Below are 17,083 nucleotides of genomic sequence, written 5' to 3'. Positions count from 1 at the left end.
ATCATTTGTATGTATTATCATTTACATTTTAAAAAAATCTTAAAAGTGTGTATTGTGTGCAAGTCTCAGATACTGTGGTATTCATGGGCTCTGCATCAAGACATCAGCGTGGTGCATGATTTCTCATCATTGACCTGCCATCATCTCCAAGAAACACGGACAGTAGATTCGAACCCTCTCTTACGCAGGAACTTATTTTACAAGCCGGTGCTTTATCAAGCTGTGCCACTTGAGGGCAGGAAACGACGCTTCTCTCCATGTGTATATATTTTTCAAACGGAATAAATGTAATTATGCAGGCGGTCAGGTAGGGGGTGCATTCGCACTTCTCCGTGTCCTTAGCCAAGGCGTCACAGTCTCACCATCTCTTTGTAAAACAATGAACGATCCCGATTTCTGTTGGCAAGAGAGAGCACACTTTTCTCCCTCACCGGTGTTAAACTATTAAGTTTATATATGTCAAAATATAATGCTCAGAAATATCCAGTATGACATGGTTTTCTCTAACAAAAAAGCAGAGCGTACAAGAGTTGCAAAACTATAATTTACAGTAAATGCTGTTGAACGCTGTTCGCATCCTTGATTATTCTTCTGCACCCTCACACTGCCTCTTCTTACTACAAAACATTTACGTTACTACACTAAAAGTACTGGAAGCTCCAATTAAAAACCACCACAAGCACCGAGGTTAATTTTGGCTGGGTAATTACTGGGGTAATATTTATCTGGTCAAAGATCAATGGCACTGAATCAAATATCGATCAAATATTGATGGAGCTGGCCGTTGCCCACCACGCACACAATGTTCCCTCAGAGCCACGTCCTCGATGGACACATGGCAGTCCGTCATCGGGATGGCCCTGTCCAGGGAGAGCAGGACATTAGCGCCTCAGTACAGGTTTACCAGGCATGTGTGAATCACGATGCCTGTGGGGTTTTGTTTTGGGCTTTTTTGTTTTGTTTTTGCCTAACGCTTCAACACTATGAATGAATAGTGGACAAACCAAGTCTTTCCTCTTCCTTTTCCAACTAGCTATTCAATTTAGTACCACAAAGTTCCTTAACGTGTTTTGAACACAAATATTGATGGGCTCCTTTGAAAATTCAGCTTGAAAATAAACACTTGTTAGGACAGCTCTATATATGTGTGTGTCTTTTCTTAAAACTCACCCTTAAAGTCAATATGAAATCAAAACCTTTTATTTACATTGTTAGGTTACATAGCTGGAAGCATTTTTGACCATGTGAGGGAAAAATAAATAAAATCACGTAATGTTTCGCTCACTTTTCACGATGCAGTCAAACCCCGGGTGGCTGGAGTTCATAACTCTATTCCAATGCTGTACGAGTAGTCTCCCTTCTTTCCAGAGTGAAATGTGATCCAATGATTTTAACCTTCTGCCTGATGGACATGCATAATATACTCAATACAGATACAGTGCATCATTATAATAATGACTACAATATCAACAGAGAGACAGCAGGAGACGGAAAGGGAGATGTAGGCTTCAGAGAGCAGGAGGAGACAGAAGCATACGTAGTTCTTAACCATAGTGGATTATGACCAACGTTTCATTATATAGTGTATTAGGTTTGTCCATCGGCATGTCAGAGTGGTGTGAGATCTCTCCTCACAAATCACATGGGCATTGTCATAACACACAATCACTACTCCAGTTCAACAAATTGACCTGTACCCGCCATGGCTATACTCCCTCACCATGACATTGCCCATGGGCGTGGTCCCGTCCTCGCCATAGGTGGAGATGATGATGTCGACGTTCTCCACGACGCGCTGGAAGGTCTGTACAGGCTCCTCGGATTGTAGCTGAGCTCGTCAATTAGGCGCATTCATACACGCACCTGAGGAGAGAGGAGAAGATTATACACAGATACACACCTGGCAACAGAAATGAGTCGATTAGATGCAAACACATCAGGAGAGAGAGATGTCAGTTAGGCACACACACAGAAACAAACACACCTTAACTGAGTTAGAGACAGATACTTTAAGACCTTGCAGGTACAGACACGTATAATGAAATATTTACATTTACGGCATTTAGCAGACGCTCTTATCCAGAGCGACTTACAAAAGTGTTTTGTCATTTACTCATAGAATATATCCAAGTACAGCATAGTAGGTTAGAATTAAACATACCAATGAACTAGAATACTGTAGAATACAGGGATGAATGCTGATACCTAGAAGTGCAAAATACATAAGGTCTATCTTAAACAATGATAAATGCTATAAACAATAAGTGCTAGAAATATAGAAATACAGACACGTATAATCAAACCTCTGTACAATAACAGAAAACAAAGCCTCATTGGCTAATTTCTAATAGGTCTGCAGTGCGGAAGAGCTTTCAGCGTATTTCACCTGCTCAGCTGCTCTCCAGCAATCGCTCTGAATGAACATTCCAGCTCAGACAGTGGCGCCACAATGCTTAATTAAGGCCAGGTAAAGTACAGACCTGGGAGAAGGAGACAACAGATCTTACCAAACACCTGTCCACCACTAATGATACCTTTACTGTAGATGGCCATTTTTAGAAAGCATATAAAGGATGGGTATCTTGTATATAATGGTGTATATAACACGTGAATAGTATAATTTGTTTATAACAACAAAATAAATCTACATTATTTTTTTGCGAATTGTCTGCAAGATGTCAATTAATTACATTGCATAATGTTGTGTAATTTAATTGTTTAGGTAATTACTTAATGCTAATTATAATGGTCAGAATTCGACAATAATCTACGTTTAACGTCGAACAAAGGAATGTGCATTGACGGAACTTCAATATTATGCTAGACGTTCACCCCGAGTCCTATTAATAAACGGACCCACGTAGGTTCCGCGATTCACTATCGCGGGCGGTGCGTATCGTGGTGCTGACTGGGCTTTGGTTTATTCTTTTAGCGTTAGACCAAGTTGGGTGGGACGTTATCGTCAGCTTGCAGGCGGGGTGGTCGTGAGTGGTGGTGTGATGTGTGATCTGCGATGTGTTCGGCTAGCTGCGTTACTGTCAACCTAAACCTTTAAGACTAAATTATTTGAATGAGGGCCTCGCCGAGACGATAAAGTCATTCACTGATCGAAACGTCACGACACTGGGTAAATTTAACTGTCCGTATCTAGCGAGCCCATTCGTTGTTGTCTTGGTTGAATGTCCAGCTAATAGCTAATGGCTATCTAGATGATCGGCGATGTGCAGCACCCATCACGATTTTTGTTCTATTGCTTGAAGAGCGATAAGAAAACAGTCGAACTTGTTTTCAACCGTTTCCTTGTAACAGCTGGTCCGCTGTAATCTGCAGACATGGCAAAGCGCAGGATAACGCAGGACACCTTTGACGCTGTCGTCAGGGAGAACATCGAGGAGTTTGACATGGATGACGGTGAAGCGTTAAGGGAAGCGATTGAGCAGTTTGAGTCGCAGGGTAATTTCACAGGTTTCTTGCCACCGTCGATGTGCCTGTTTTTATTGTTTGGTTTATGACGTTATTCACTGGGGATGACTAACTGGTGGCCTGATTTTGCCCTTTTCTAATACTTATCCGGTAAAGGTGTGGACCTCAGTAACATTGTAAAGGCAGTGCCCAAAGCTTCTTCTGAAGAGACCACAGATGAACAGACCCACAAAGTCCTTCAGGTAAAGTCTGGTTCCTTGTCTTAATGAAAATAAACCCATTAGCACCGTGCTTTGGGAAGGCCAAAGCGTAGATGATTACTTTGCCACACATCATATGTATTATGCATACATCACCATACACATGATGTCTCCCCATTCGCCACCAGGCTCTGGAGTCTCTCAGAGGTGAGTTAGGCTCCTCCCTGGCATCCTTGGGGGAGGGGCTAAAGCTCTTCACAGAACAGTGCTCCCTCGGCTTCGCTCAGCGCTACCTGGCCGCGCAGAAGGATGCCTATCCCACGATCCTCTCCTGCTGCCAGCGCGCGGGCGTCAACAAGGAAGCTCTCTCTGCAGCGCTGGCTGCCATGTCGATGCTCACGGACGGTCAGCCCGATCTCCTAGATGCCGAAGGCCGCGGATTCTTGATCGGCACGTTACGCACCCACCTGGAGGATCCGGACCTCACCTGCCAGGCCGTTCGGGCCGTGCGCCACGGGTGTCTGAAGCACGAGCAGAACCGGCAGGACCTGGTGAAGGCCGGGGCGTTGGCCCTGCTCACCGGCGCCGTCGCCCGTCACGCCCTGCGGCCTGACGTCGTCAAAGAGGCGTGCGCCACCCTCCGGGTCATGACCTTCGACGACGACGTGCGTGTGCCTTTCGGCCACGCACACGAGCACGCCAAGATGATCGTCCTGGAGCACAACGGGCTGAAGATAATCATCGATGCTGCTAAGGGTGAGCTCTGTGTGGTGTCATTGTGCCAGATCTGGGATTCTGTTGAATGCTAAGACAGAGGTGATCACAAGTGCAGTGAGAATGATCCAATTTCTTTGTAATTGCTGTTCATCTACAGTATGTTTGATCAGCTACTATGATGTGTGCTTTTGCAGTAAGAGCGTACAAGCCAAAATTGCGACGTAGCATGTTGATAACCCTCCCCTCTGCCACCTTTCCCCTAGCCCATCCTGGCAATCTGTCCGTCCTGAGTGAGCTGTGCGCTACTCTGTCCCGGTTAGCTGTGAGGAACGAGTTCTGCCAGGACATCGTGGATTTGGGAGGGCTGAAGTTCATGATGACCCTCCTAGCAGACAGCTTGGACTGCCAGGTGAGTGCTCTCTACAGCGCCTCTCTCCTGACCTGTAATTAAAGCTGAAGTCATTAGTCACTGTAACTGGTTGCTATTCTTACTGCTGCATATAGGCCAATAGCAGACGTGATGTCGTTGATTTTCTTACAGGACCTTGTGAAGCAGGTCCTGAGTGCTTTGCGGGCCATCGCTGGCAACGATGATGTTAAAGACGCCATTGTGAGCGCAGGCGGGACGGAGCTCATTGTCATGGCGATAAACCGTCACATGGGGAATGCACAGGTGTGCCCTCTGCCGTTCGCTAATGGGATTGCAGTTTGGGATCACTTTTTGCAATGATCTCTCGGGTGCCCAACAGGTCTGTGCGAATTTTGTGCTCGGCTTCAGCTACAATGAAAGGGGCGGAGCTCGGCGCGCAGAGATGTGTGAAAACGCTGGCCGTTTGTTTTCTGACAGTTGCCAACTGCCGCTCCGGCCGTTTTGAAGCGTGCCGGTTTTGTTTTGCTGCTGGCCGAACAGCGCCCTGTACTGAGGTTGTCTTCTGTTCTGTCACATGTGCCACAGGTGTGCGAGCAGGGCTGTGCGGCTCTGTGTGTGCTCGCGCTGCGCAAGCCCAATAACTGTAAGGTGATCATGGAGAGTGGTGGAGCAATGAGTGCCCTCCAGGCCATGAAGGCCCATCAGGCTGAGGTCAGCGTGCAGGTGGGTAATGCATTTACTTCTATAGCACAATCTATAATTGGGGGGGGTGCACTAAATAAATTTGTCTCCAACAATAACCAGTCTGCCTTATGAGACAGCTACGAGTCCAGTACCGGAAGACCTGACCGTGTATGCCACAGCAACTTTAAGTGAAAATGCCTTTTCTGTCTTTTATACCCTGACAGAAACAGTCCTGTATGCTGCTAAGGAACCTAGTTGCCCGCACACGCGACTTTAGCCAGCCCATTCTAGACATGGGAGCAGAGGCCCTGATTGGTCAGGCTCTGGCCACTCACAGGGACTGTGGCGACGTGGCGAGGGCTGCCCTCAGGGACCTGGGTTGCCAGGTAGAGCTCAGGGAGCTCTGGACTGGCAAGAAAGGAAGCCTCACTCACTAACAGAGGACTCAGGAGTTGTCTCATTGGCCATCTCATTCACTGTGTAGTGATGGGGAAGAGAGAGCATCTAATTTAAGCAGAACACAAAGACACTGTTAGGAAAATAATTCCAGTAATATTGTATTCACCATTTCCTACATCATGTACTCCTTATGAATTTCTGTCATGAATATATTATGGTGTAAATATTTTAGCTGTATTTAAAAAATTTTTTTTTTTACATGTAGTTTAAACTACTTTTCCCATTTACTGATGCCAATGTTTTTCTTGAGATGAGCTATGGTTTTATTATTTTTCCTGAAATGTGTTTTTCCTGGACGAATGGAATTTGGATTGCTCTTGGAATAAGTGTACTTAGTTCAAAAGGTGCTTTTCTCTTGTGTCAATGTGACACCTGAATCTGAAACATTTATTGTACAGTGTTACTTAACACTCGCTTTCCTTTACAAAAAAAAGCGTTGTCCATGAGAAGGGTCACAAGCATTTGCAATTTGTTACCTAGCGGCCAGTCAAATACAAAAAAAAAAAAAAAATTGTTGAAGTTCTCCAAGATACACTATGTGCTCGATAAGTGCACGTGTAAACGAAAACGTTATTAAACATATTTGAAAACAAATGCAAAATATTGCTAGCTCATGTAAATCGACATCGAATTAAGACATGCTGGAATTCCAATTTCCCGAAAACTAATGGGTCTACTGTTTAAACGCGTCAAGAATAAACATGAGCATCAAGCGTGTTCTCGCCAGCCGCCACGCCCCTCGCACTAGCCTATCCAAGCATGTGTCTGTGCTCCCATACTACATTTCCCACAATGCATTTGCAGCTCGCCCTTGCTTGTCAGACACTATATACGAAATGGCACTTAAGCTGCCAGTTGACGTCCAGTTTGGTGCAGTTAAGTCGCCATAAGTAAGGAAATCGGTTTGACTCTTGTCACTTTCTTTAAGGAGAGTTAAGAGACTTTTAGTTTGAAATGCGTGTTCACAAACTGCAGTTGGAGCCCAGTTTATTTACCTATCTTGGCTATCCTAAAGTGCTCTAGTACCGTTAGCCATCTGTTGGCTAAACTGATAGCAATTGTATTAGTTTAGCTAGCTAGCTTACGTCAACTAACTCAAGGGGAGTGGCTGTCAAACTCGGCAAATTGTTAAAAAGTCGTTTTGTAGGTAGGAAACCTGTTTCAGGAGAGGAATCCACGGACGCCTTATTAACAGAAAGGTAAGTCAGAACGTGAATTATATTGGCTAGCTTGCTAACTTGCTAAAGGTTTGATATGAGAAGTGACACGAAGTTTGGCTACAATTTTGCACTGTTTGTTTTCCCCGTTACTCCACGATGGTTTGGGTCCATTTTGTTGTTGTTTGCAAAGTAGATAATTGTTTATTAACTGGAAACACGCAAGTCATGTGGGGTCACCGTATGACTAAAACCATGCTCATGGTGAGGAACTGGGGACATGTTTTCGGGATTGGTTTCAGATGCAGATGTGATGGTTCTGGACTGTGTTGTCACTCTTTTTTTGAACAGTCTAATTTGACTGGGGTTTGGTGTCCGGAGGTCGTTAGCAGTCACACAGGCCTGGCTTTCCCCTGGTTTATGCACAGATAACATCTGTAGGTTGCCACCATACGTCGCGTTTGTACTGATAGTATTGCATCGCAGTCATGGAGGTTCCTTTGAGTTGGTACAAGCCGAAATAAGTGAGTGACAAACGTATATGACCATCCATTTTATTAAATTTTTACTTGGCTAAATGCATGCTCTGATAGGAATTTCTAAGCGTTTCCTTACACGAACCATAATCATACATTTGACACACGTAGAGTCTCAGGGATGTGTGTGTGGATTTTTTTAAGATTGTGTTCTTCAGGAACAAGAAGACGTTTGTTATAACGTTTGTCCATTCAGTTTTCTCTCGTAATTTGAGACGCCCTTGAAAGCAGTGCACTTAAGGTTGAACAAAAGTTGGTGCAGTGGCTGTAAATTGATCCTGAAAAAAGAAAAGTGTGTGTGTGTGTGTGTGCGCGCATGTGGTGGGTTAGTGGGGCAAATAAATTGAGTTGTTTCATAGAAGTGCAAGAAGACTGGGTACGAGGGTGAGTTGGTGCATATGTGAGCGGGAGCACTGCGTTACTTGTTTAGACGATATGCCACACCTCTCAAGCTTTTGGCTGTAATGAGAAAAGAGGTCAGAGAGGATTTTCTGATCCCAGCCTCGGGCCTGTCCGATGAGCTAAATGCAGGCCCTTGTTTCCCTGACAACGCTGCTTTCCTAATTGCTTGCTTCATACCCTTTTTTCAGTCCCCATTACACCCCTACCCCCATCCGTTGCCCTGTCCCAAACCGCTCCCGTCTTCTGGTTTTATTAGTCCTCACTGAGTTAACAATTAACTACCAAAGTAGTGAACAGCAGACGTCCCATGTACAAGTCAGTTTATCTTACGAATCTGTTGGTGTTGGGCCACTACAGCAAATGCCCCTTTCGCTCTTGTACAGTTTTTCAGAAGGTGGTTCACTGCTTGACTTGGAATGTGGTCGCATACAGCCCTTCTTGCTGCTCCTGTCAATCGTATTCACTGCCACTTAGGTGTGTGTGTGTGTGTGCGGGCGGGAGCGCACTGCATGCATGTGTTAGTGTCTGAGACCTTTCACCCAGTGCCTGCAGTGACATGTGAACGCTGTTGCCGGGAATAGCTGCTGGCTGTGGGTCAGCTGGGGCACTTCAGGACTGCTCCAAGTACCAAAAGCCGCTGCCACGGGAACCGTCCGCCCAGGGAACCATCCGCCCAGGGATTTGTGGGTGTTGCTGGGAGACTTCAGCTGTAGCTCGCCGCAACAGCACACCAGAACCCTGTTGTGTGAAAGCCTTGTAGATGTTGTTTGCTCCTTGAGGCTTTAGATAGTGTAGGCTAGTGTTGGCTTCTCTGATAAGCCCCAGTGCCTGACTACATGGCCGCATTTCACACAGGCTGATTGTTTGTAGGAGTCTGATCTCGTGTAACATATTGGCTTTTTAGGAGTGTCTGAGCAAATTGCAGAACAGTATGCGTCTGTCAAAATGCATAAACAACAGCAAGGACTTAACAAACAGGCTTTTCAAGACATCAAAGGAAAGACTTCTTGGAAAACCTCTCAGGAAGCCCATATCTTTTCCTAGAAACGTGCACCTCAGTGGTAGCAGACCCACAGCCTAATTCATTTATTGTAGGCTGAATGTTTCGAATGAAGATACAATAACTGTTTGGTTTGGCGATCATACATTTTTCTCCAACTTCATACATTCTGATGTAATCACCTGACAATGGACACTAAATTTAAAAAAAAATGTTTAAGCAGACTAACATTATCATGCACCTTCAAAGATGGGATTAGCATATGTTTGGGAGTCTTTTTTAGGTTAAAGTTTTTTTATGAAATGTAATGGATGCATGCTTACGTAAAGCTGTGGTTTGTTTTTGCTCCTTATTTATAATCTCTGTCCACTTTCTAATCCAACAGGAACACTTAGTTTTAATATCGTATCTATAGTAAATGTCATGCTGTGACGTGATCTTTTAGCTGTAATATGCTAATTTGCTGGTTTGGATTTTGTTCTTCTAGGGAGTGTGCGTGCGTGCGTGTGTGGCCAGCAAGCCCCCGAGTGCTGGCGTGCATGAGAATAAGGGACAGGCATGGGGAATGGAGTGCAGGAACACCAGGGGGCGCTCACAAAGGGTGAAGTCCTGCCACTTTCCTCCAGCCAATCAGAGGTAAGAATGCTCATTTCCAAACATGCGTAATGCAGAGAGCAGCTAATAGCAGCGTGCAATCAGCAAAGCTTGGAGAAAATAAGAGGACTCCACTTAGTTATTTAGAGAGTAGAATCTTTACCATCATTCGTCAATCATTCTTGTGTGATGTAAATAAAGAGCTGTCATCACGTTGATGTTGCAATGTTGATGTTGCAACTCTGGGATTCAGAATTTGTAACCTGACTCGCAATTTAGAACTGTGTTCCAAAATAACCAGTGTAGGAGTCGTTCATGCCAAAATAGCAGCACATGAATTCATATTATTAAATTGGCTAAGTGACCTAAACTCTATTTCTGTCAAGGTGGGTTGTTTTTTTTGTTTGTTTGTTTGTTTTTTTTGCAGTCATAAAATGCCACATGTCCCCTGGCAGTTTAGCAGACGGCCAAATAAAACAGTGACATGAGCCTCACGAGTGAGGTCAGTGACACAATTTCGGTCACTTTGGCTCATCATAGTGTTCGGACGTGGCCAAGAAAGGGAAGGTGCCCTCGTGACTTGTGCATCGATCATGTCCGGTGTCTGTCCAGCTGCTCTGGATGGCCTTTTAGTGTTGTGACATCATATTTCTGCGTATTAGTTTTCTCACATTGGATAAATAGTATGTTTAGTTAAGTTCTGCCTAAATCATTTTGATGCTGTTCTTTTAATAAACATATTGCAGTCTTTTAGGCAGGGCTCCTGCCTTCTAGTTTGTTGCGCAAGTTCGGTTTAATTATCTACTGCCTCTGAACTAGTGGTCGGCCAATTAATCGTGCCATTTTGCGATAATCTGTATCGGCCGATTTTCTTAACTGTATTTAAGTTTTTATCAGATTTCTGTTTAAACTTTGTTAAATAAATAAATAGATAGCTTTTTGATTACCTGTGGACATTTATTTAGTTTATACTGTCTGCAGTGCACTTAATGTGTGCAGATCTACTTAAGCAAACAGACAATGCACACAATAAGTGTTAAATGTTTTATTTGTCATTACTGTTACATTGTTATATTTTAGTAGATGCCAAAAAACCGACAACCTAATAATAGTGGAATATATAATGGTGGAATATATATATGGCCATTGGCCATTGGCCTCCCTTCTCTCTGAATATCGGCGTTAGCCGCTGAAAAATGCATGCCGGCCGACCACTACTCTGAACTGAGCACGCTTAGCAGAGCTGCATGCCGCGCGCCCATCTGATGTCGGTTCACATGCCATGATGTTTGCTCAGACAAGCCCACCATGACTGACACCAGCACGCAGGGACCGGTAAGCACCGGGCAGCTTTGGCATGGACATGCTGCATTTTTCCCTGGTCATGCATGGTTCGTTTTGCACTTTCATCAGGAGATTCATTTTGAGCTAGTGGTGGAAAAATGAGGCTGCGTCGGATGAACTGTGAATGGAGTCCGAGTCCTAGAGATTTACCTCCTGCTAGCTGGCATGTCAGCTTTGCCTTTTAAGTGGTACTGTAGAAGTCCTTAATGTTGTTGTGCTTAGTAATGTAGTATTACTGTTGTCTAGAGGTTCTAACATATTTTTGTTTATTCAAAAGAGGAAATGGTAAGAGTGGTCTAAAGTTTGCCTCTAAAATGGGGTGATTTACAGGTGTTCATGGGCTGCTCAGGGTCCCGAATGGATCGATCTTAAATAGTTTGATTAATTTAAGGTGACCGTAGTGGATCCAAATCTCATAGCGTGTGCATTCATCTGCTTGTGTATTTGTGTAATGCATGCGCACACTGTACATTTGACATTTTTGGCATTAAGCAGGCACTCTTATAAATGTGCTGTATATAGAATTTAATCTGTGGGTTTTTTTTTTTTTTCCTGGTGTCTGTGCGCAGGGCTTCAAGCAGGGCCGATCTGTGTTGAACTCGCTGCTCTCTGGGGCCTTCGCGGGCGCTGTGGCTAAAACCACTGTAGCGCCGCTGGACAGAACCAAGATCATCTTCCAAGGCAGGACACGCTGGACGCATTAGACACACCATCTTAGGCAGTAGCCAACACACGAGCTCGGAAGCAAGCGCATGGTTGTTTTCCAGCTGGTGCCAGATAACGTACTTGTAAACGTTTGCAGTAGCTCATGTACAAGTGATTGAGAGAAACCAATAAGCGTCTGGGATCCAGTCTTTACTTTAAAGTGGTCACTCCATAAAGCCATTGCAAGCACAAAGAACTGTTATATTCTTTTGCAAACATCTGATAGTTTTTTTTTTTTTTTTTTATTCCCCCCCCCCCAACCCCCTTTCTTTGTTTTTCGTATCTTAGTGTCTTCAAACCGATTTTCTGCCAAGGTGAGTGTACATTCCTGTCTATTAGAATCAATAACCACTTAAACACCCTCACAGCGCAGCGACCACGGTTGTATGGTGGAGCGAGCATCACTTGGGGCACTCTCTCTCTCGTCGTAAGGCTGCATGTTACGGTGCACGGCTGCGGGGGCATGTGCGCGACGCGTTGTTGAATCGAAGCCTGTGGTGTCTCCACGAGCAGGAGGCGTATCGGCTGATCTACCGCACCTACCTGTCAGAGGGCTTCTTCAGCTTGTGGAGGGGAAACTCTGCCACCATGGTGCGCGTCATCCCCTATGCTGCCATCCAGTTCTGCGCCCACGAGCAGTACAAGAGGCTTCTGGGAGGCTACTACGGCTTCCAGGGCAAGTGAGTAGCTTCCGCTCACGCTCTCCGCGTCGGGCTCAGTTTAAAGACCGTACATGCTGCGAAGTGTTTCTGTACACACTTACGTACACACACACACACACACACACACAGCCAGTCTGGTTCCTTCTTATTAATGTAAAGGAAACTTATAAACACAAGTTTCTGAGCAAACCAAGGTTGCTAGCTTAAGGTGACACACAAACCCAAGCATATCTGTACTTACATTAACCAAATGTTAGAGAAAGGCGTCTGTTCGAGGATCAGGTCCACTACATGAAATGTTTAAAATGATCAAAGTTTGAAAGTCAAAACCTGATCTCGTTTTTTTGCCATTTGCCTGTCCTTGCACTGAAAGGTTTTTCATAATGGTGCCTCTCCCATTGGCCGTGCTCTGTCTGAACCCCCCCATGCCAGCAGCCGGGAACCTTATCTACCACGTCAAGGCTGTTGCTGTATCTGATGGCTACAGTTTCAGTGCAGGGACATGCTACTGCTAGCTGAGACGATAACAAAGGGGTGAAAGTTGCAAAAAGATGTAAACAGTGCTGACCGATGTTACTGCCCGTTAATGACCCGCCTATGGAGGCTCATGAAGTCCCATTAATACTCACCCGGGCTGTGACCGTGTTAAAACGCATGAGGCCTGTGGCATACACCATTGTTGCTGAAAGTGTCACTTCTTGTCTCTGCCGCAGAGCTCTGCCGCCTGTGCCGAGGCTGTTGGCTGGGTCGCTTGCCGGCACCACAGCTGCTATGATTACGTACCCGCTCGACCTGGTCCGTGCCCGCATGGCTGTTACGCCGAAGGAGATGTAAGCAGCGCGACGCGTTAAAGGGATGCGCCACAAGACCTTGTCCATCAATGAATGACATCAAGAATGATGTCAACAGGGGCTGGCCATTGTTATGCAAATGAGGGCCTGCAAAAGGGCTCATCTGAGTCCTTAGCCATGTAGTATGTTCATACTGTTTTGTGTCTTTTGCATTCAGTTATGGTACAGGTGTGTGTGTGTGTGTGTGTGTGTGTGTGTCCCTGCTCCTCAGGTACAGTAACATAATGCACGTCTTTGTGCGGATCTCTCGCGAGGAGGGACTGAAAACTCTCTACAGAGGCTTCGCTCCCACTATACTCGGTGTAGTTCCCTATGCAGGCCTGAGTTTCTTCACTTATGAGACACTCAAAAAACTCCATGCAGGTTTGTGTGTGTGACTGTGTGTTCTGGGCATCGTTCAGAATTATTTTTACAAATGTATGGAAACCAAGTGAATGAAGACGGTGTAGTTATAAAGAAGTGAGAGAACCTGGAGAACTGATCACAGTTTTTGTCTGCACCTGTTGCCTGTCATGGACTGCAGGGCTGTCACATGCTGCCTTCCTGTACCCAGCATGCCATAGCAGTGTCACTTGGTTCACTCAAACTGCAGGCTACTTTCTTTGTACTTTCTCTTTCCCTTGGGTGGGGGGGGGGTGGTTACATATACAATTTGGTTATTGTAGGCTATATGCAGTTTTTGTAGCATGTATCAAGCGCCCCACCCCCCTTGAAGCGTCTTCCCACACGCATGGACATCTTGGCACACGCATGCTGCACACGTGGCCTCCGAAACGTTTCTTGCGTTTGAGATGTTCGGAGGCTTTTCCAGTTCTCAGTTTTTAGTACGCTTGAGTATTTTGTATTGCTCAGAGGGTGAGAATTGGACATGGGGTTATGGTCTTTCTTGACACTGCAACCTTTGTGTGTGTTGCAGAGAAAACGGGCCGAGCGCAGCCCTACTCGTATGAGAGGCTGGCATTTGGAGCATGCGCTGGTCTGATCGGCCAGTCAGCCTCCTACCCACTGGACGTGGTGCGCAGGCGGATGCAGACGGCAGGCGTGACGGGCCACGCGTACGCCTCCATCACGGGCACCATGCGCGAGATCGTCCACGAGGAGGGCGTCATCCGTGGCCTGTACAAGGGCCTGAGCATGAACTGGGTCAAAGGGCCCATCGCCGTGGGCATCAGCTTCATGACCTTTGACCTCACACAGATCCTCCTGCGCAAGGTGGGCTACAGCGCACGATAGACTGGCAGGGAGAACTGCAGTGCAGCAGCCTCTGCCCAGAGGGGGAAGACTTTTACTGTGCCGCAGCTTCCTGTGAGCAGCAGCTTCTGCCCAGAGGGGGAAGACTTTTACTGTGCCGAAGCTTCCTGTGAGCAGCAGCTTCTGCCCAGAGGGGGAAGACTTTGACTGCGACACAGCTCACACAGCGTTGGGCAGGAGGCGTGTCTGGGGAAGTCAGCTGCATGGAGCCGAGGCGGGGAGGAGAGCGACTCCGACTGATGCTCTGTCCACGTCGGCGTGCGGGAGGAGGGGACGACTTTCTTTGCGACACGGCTGTTTTTGTACTTGTGCGTATGCTGCCAAAGGAAGAAACGGAAAATCTGACACACAAGCACAATGGTCAAACTGACGAGCACAGAACTCAGACACGCTAGTAGAGATCTTACTGACAGTTTATGGATGTGTGTGTTTTACATGATGGCTGGACTTTGAAATGAAATAGTTTAGAGGTTTTTGTTTTCTGAGTTGGAGAATAAGTCAGTAGAGAGTCTGTGTCTGTGTGTCTGTCTGTGTGAGAGAGGTACAGACAGACCTTATGTCCCGTAAGCCCCTCCCTCTTCACTGATGTCCCACGTGTCTCTGCAGGATCCCACTAAGTGCAATACGCTCATTCGTTTCTCGTTCTGGCGTTGCCATGTATGCGGCGGAAACTCCTCTTTCTTCTGCGCGTTGCTGTTCTCTTGCCCTTTTTAAATTTTTTTATTTTTTTTTTAAGATTTCTTCCCTGCCACGCTCCTGCCTTGTGTGTGATGACACACTCTAGCTGCCTTGAAATGAGGGCTGATCAGACCCTGTATCGATGTAATTTCATCTCACCTTTTAATACATCTGACAAAAACCAGAATGTAGTAAATGTACCTGTAAATTCTCTTGGTGGGCTGTCATGAGAAGGATATGAGGAAGACAGGAAGCAGCGCCACCAGTCCAGCGTATCCTTAGGTCCTCCCACACTCTGGTGACCAATGATGTCGTCTGCCGTGTCTGCAGCCGCCGTGTTTGGCTCGCAGTATATGCGTCGCCACGTGCACCTCTGAGTGCACAGGGCAGCCGTACATGTTGCGTGCTTGCTTGTGTGTGTCTACTTGCCTTCTGTGTTGCTGTGGAGTCTCCACATTGTAAGTGTGAGCTTGCTTGGTGTCATGGTGTCCACCAAGGCCTGATGCTAAGCCCTGTGCATGTGGGGTTTGCCACTCAGGCTATCTGAACACGAGCATGTGCTTAGTGCCTCCGCAAAGAGAACAGAAAGGCCCACTATGAACAAAATGTAGCTCACGTCAGCACCTCTCTTGCTAACTCAGATCTCCAGTAGCACAGGGCAGTTCTGAAGCTCACTGGGAGTGCAGTAAATATGAGCTCATTGCTAATGAGGAGCACAGTTGTGACTTCAGTGTAACTGCATGACTCATTTCTGTGCTAGTTTTAACAACTTGGTAACGTGTTGTGAGTAACCTTTTGGTAACACATTTGCAAGTAATATTTGCATATCTGCTAACTTGTTAAGGACCTCATATTACTGGCTACCATATTATCTCTGACAGAATGCTATTGTAAATTATAGATATCTGCTTTAATTCACCTGCGTCTAATCCAGACACTGTTATTTCAGTGCGGCTTTGGTCCAGGCCTGTTATTTCAATGATGTTGGGTACAATGATCACAGATGTTACTGATGTTGCTAAATATGGCCTTGACCATTTTTTCCATATATTTTTATGAAAGCCGTTGTATTTGAATAACATTTGAACCATTTTATCTTTTTATTTTTATCTGTTCATGCCCTCTACTAATAACACCCTCTCCACCCCTCAAAGTTTTCAATAACAATCGCTTTAAGCCAAAGCACAGTTCAGGATGCTTGGATGTTTTAGCTGGCATAATGGCATTTTAGAGCCTTCAACATGAAAATACAAGAGGCCTGTTTAAATCCCCAAGTCAGCTAAATCCAGGCTAAAAATGTCCTGAGATGGTCATTCCAGCCAGCCGACCTGTACTTCAACACCACTGAGGACCTCCAGGGTGCCATGCAAGTGTTGTATAAGTCTAATCTTGTAGAGAATACTTGAAACTTTTCTAACTTCTCTTGTTACACCCATAATAAAAATGTAACCATCCCGTATTTTGCTGAGAGATGAATTATAAATGTGGCGGGGTAGCTGCCTGTTTCATGCTGACAACTTTGCGTTGGTGTCAGTAATCCCTCTGTGTTGGTGTTTTTCCAAAGCGAACATGATCTCAAGCTGAAATGAATGATTGATTGATTCAGAGTATTCTGATCTCCAGGCTGGTTTTAAGTAAGTTATTGTGCCAAGTGAATGTATATTAAACTAATGAGATTGCAATCATCCTGTGTCATGGCCTTAGTAATTTAAACAAATGGTGTCTGAAAGAAGCACACTTGAAATGCGTGCATATGAATGCTTCACAGTTTCTCATGAAGTTTGTTTTAACCTACCTCAAAAAGCCTAGTAAGTGTTTTACGGTGGAAACTTTATAAAACTTAGAATACTTTATAGCAGGAAAAACTCAATAGATTGATGCGTTTTGAAATACGTACACACGCCACTAGATGGCGCAACCTGATCACTGTTAAGTGAGTTAGGCTTCGTCTCTGCATTTAACCTTCAGTATGTGTTCAATAGGCAGCTTCCAAACAATTAAGAGCACTGCAGATGGGTGTGTAAAATTATACACATTTATAATTAATTCT

At 45.4% G+C, this 17,083-nt stretch overlaps 2 protein-coding genes and 1 long non-coding RNA gene across 5 annotated transcripts; 2 read left to right on the top strand and 1 right to left on the bottom strand.

Moving 5' to 3' along the window:
- Nucleotides 1–1,302: 1,302 nt before the first annotated feature.
- On the bottom strand, nt 1,303–2,586 carry LOC145659822 (uncharacterized). The gene is made up of 3 exons (XR_014125956.1): nt 2,387–2,586; nt 1,721–1,863; nt 1,303–1,402 (listed from the first exon to the last, which is right to left on the bottom strand). It is a non-coding gene; the product is annotated as an uncharacterized LOC145659822 (long non-coding RNA).
- Nucleotides 2,587–2,886: 300 nt separating this feature from the next.
- Nucleotides 2,887–6,539, top strand: armc6 (armadillo repeat containing 6). 2 transcript variants are annotated; one of them, XM_027021746.3, is made up of 8 exons: nt 2,887–3,127; nt 3,310–3,453; nt 3,580–3,665; nt 3,812–4,379; nt 4,604–4,749; nt 4,882–5,013; nt 5,296–5,433; nt 5,619–6,538. In XM_027021746.3, exons 2-8 carry the CDS (start codon nt 3,333–3,335, stop codon nt 5,829–5,831), a joined length of 1,404 nt encoding a protein of 467 aa, XP_026877547.2. In that variant the 5' UTR covers nt 2,887–3,127; nt 3,310–3,332; the 3' UTR covers nt 5,832–6,538. The 2 variants fall into 2 exon arrangements, with proteins under 2 accessions (XP_026877547.2, XP_026877545.2); XM_027021744.3 differs by having other exon boundaries at nt 3,037–3,127; nt 3,331–3,453; nt 5,619–6,539.
- A 123-nt stretch (nt 6,540–6,662) lies between these two features.
- Nucleotides 6,663–16,718, top strand: slc25a42 (solute carrier family 25 member 42). 2 transcript variants are annotated; one of them, XM_035528427.1, is made up of 8 exons: nt 6,663–7,052; nt 9,436–9,584; nt 11,456–11,567; nt 11,880–11,905; nt 12,105–12,271; nt 12,967–13,083; nt 13,316–13,467; nt 14,021–16,718. In XM_035528427.1, exons 2-8 carry the CDS (start codon nt 9,507–9,509, stop codon nt 14,335–14,337), a joined length of 969 nt encoding a protein of 322 aa, XP_035384320.1. In that variant the 5' UTR covers nt 6,663–7,052; nt 9,436–9,506; the 3' UTR covers nt 14,338–16,718. The 2 variants fall into 2 exon arrangements, with proteins under 2 accessions (XP_035384320.1, XP_081579307.1); XM_081723181.1 differs by lacking the exon at nt 6,663–7,052 and adding an exon at nt 7,350–7,534.
- Nucleotides 16,719–17,083: the final 365 nt, after the last annotated feature.

Source organism: Electrophorus electricus, chromosome 11, assembly GCF_041902795.1.
Source record: "Electrophorus electricus isolate QZ-2024a chromosome 11, ASM4190279v1, whole genome shotgun sequence".
NCBI classification, from domain to species: domain Eukaryota; kingdom Metazoa; phylum Chordata; class Actinopteri; order Gymnotiformes; family Gymnotidae; genus Electrophorus; species Electrophorus electricus.
This window is presented reverse-complemented; position numbering and strand designations above follow the sequence as displayed.

Coding starts and splice junctions, on each gene's coding strand:
- armc6 (XM_027021744.3), top strand. CDS start 3,333: ATGGCAAAGCGCAGGATAACGCAGGACACCTTTGACGCTGTCGTCAGG. Junction 4,750..4,881: donor CAGACAGCTTGGACTGCCAG/GTGAGTGCTCTC, acceptor ATTTTCTTACAG/GACCTTGTGAAGCAGGTCCT. Junction 5,014..5,295: donor GTCACATGGGGAATGCACAG/GTGTGCCCTCTG, acceptor CATGTGCCACAG/GTGTGCGAGCAGGGCTGTGC.
- slc25a42 (XM_035528427.1), top strand. CDS start 9,507: ATGGGGAATGGAGTGCAGGAACACCAGGGGGCGCTCACAAAGGGTGAA. Junction 9,585..11,455: donor TTTCCTCCAGCCAATCAGAG/GTAAGAATGCTC, acceptor GTCTGTGCGCAG/GGCTTCAAGCAGGGCCGATC. Junction 13,468..14,020: donor ACTCAAAAAACTCCATGCAG/GTTTGTGTGTGT, acceptor TGTGTGTTGCAG/AGAAAACGGGCCGAGCGCAG.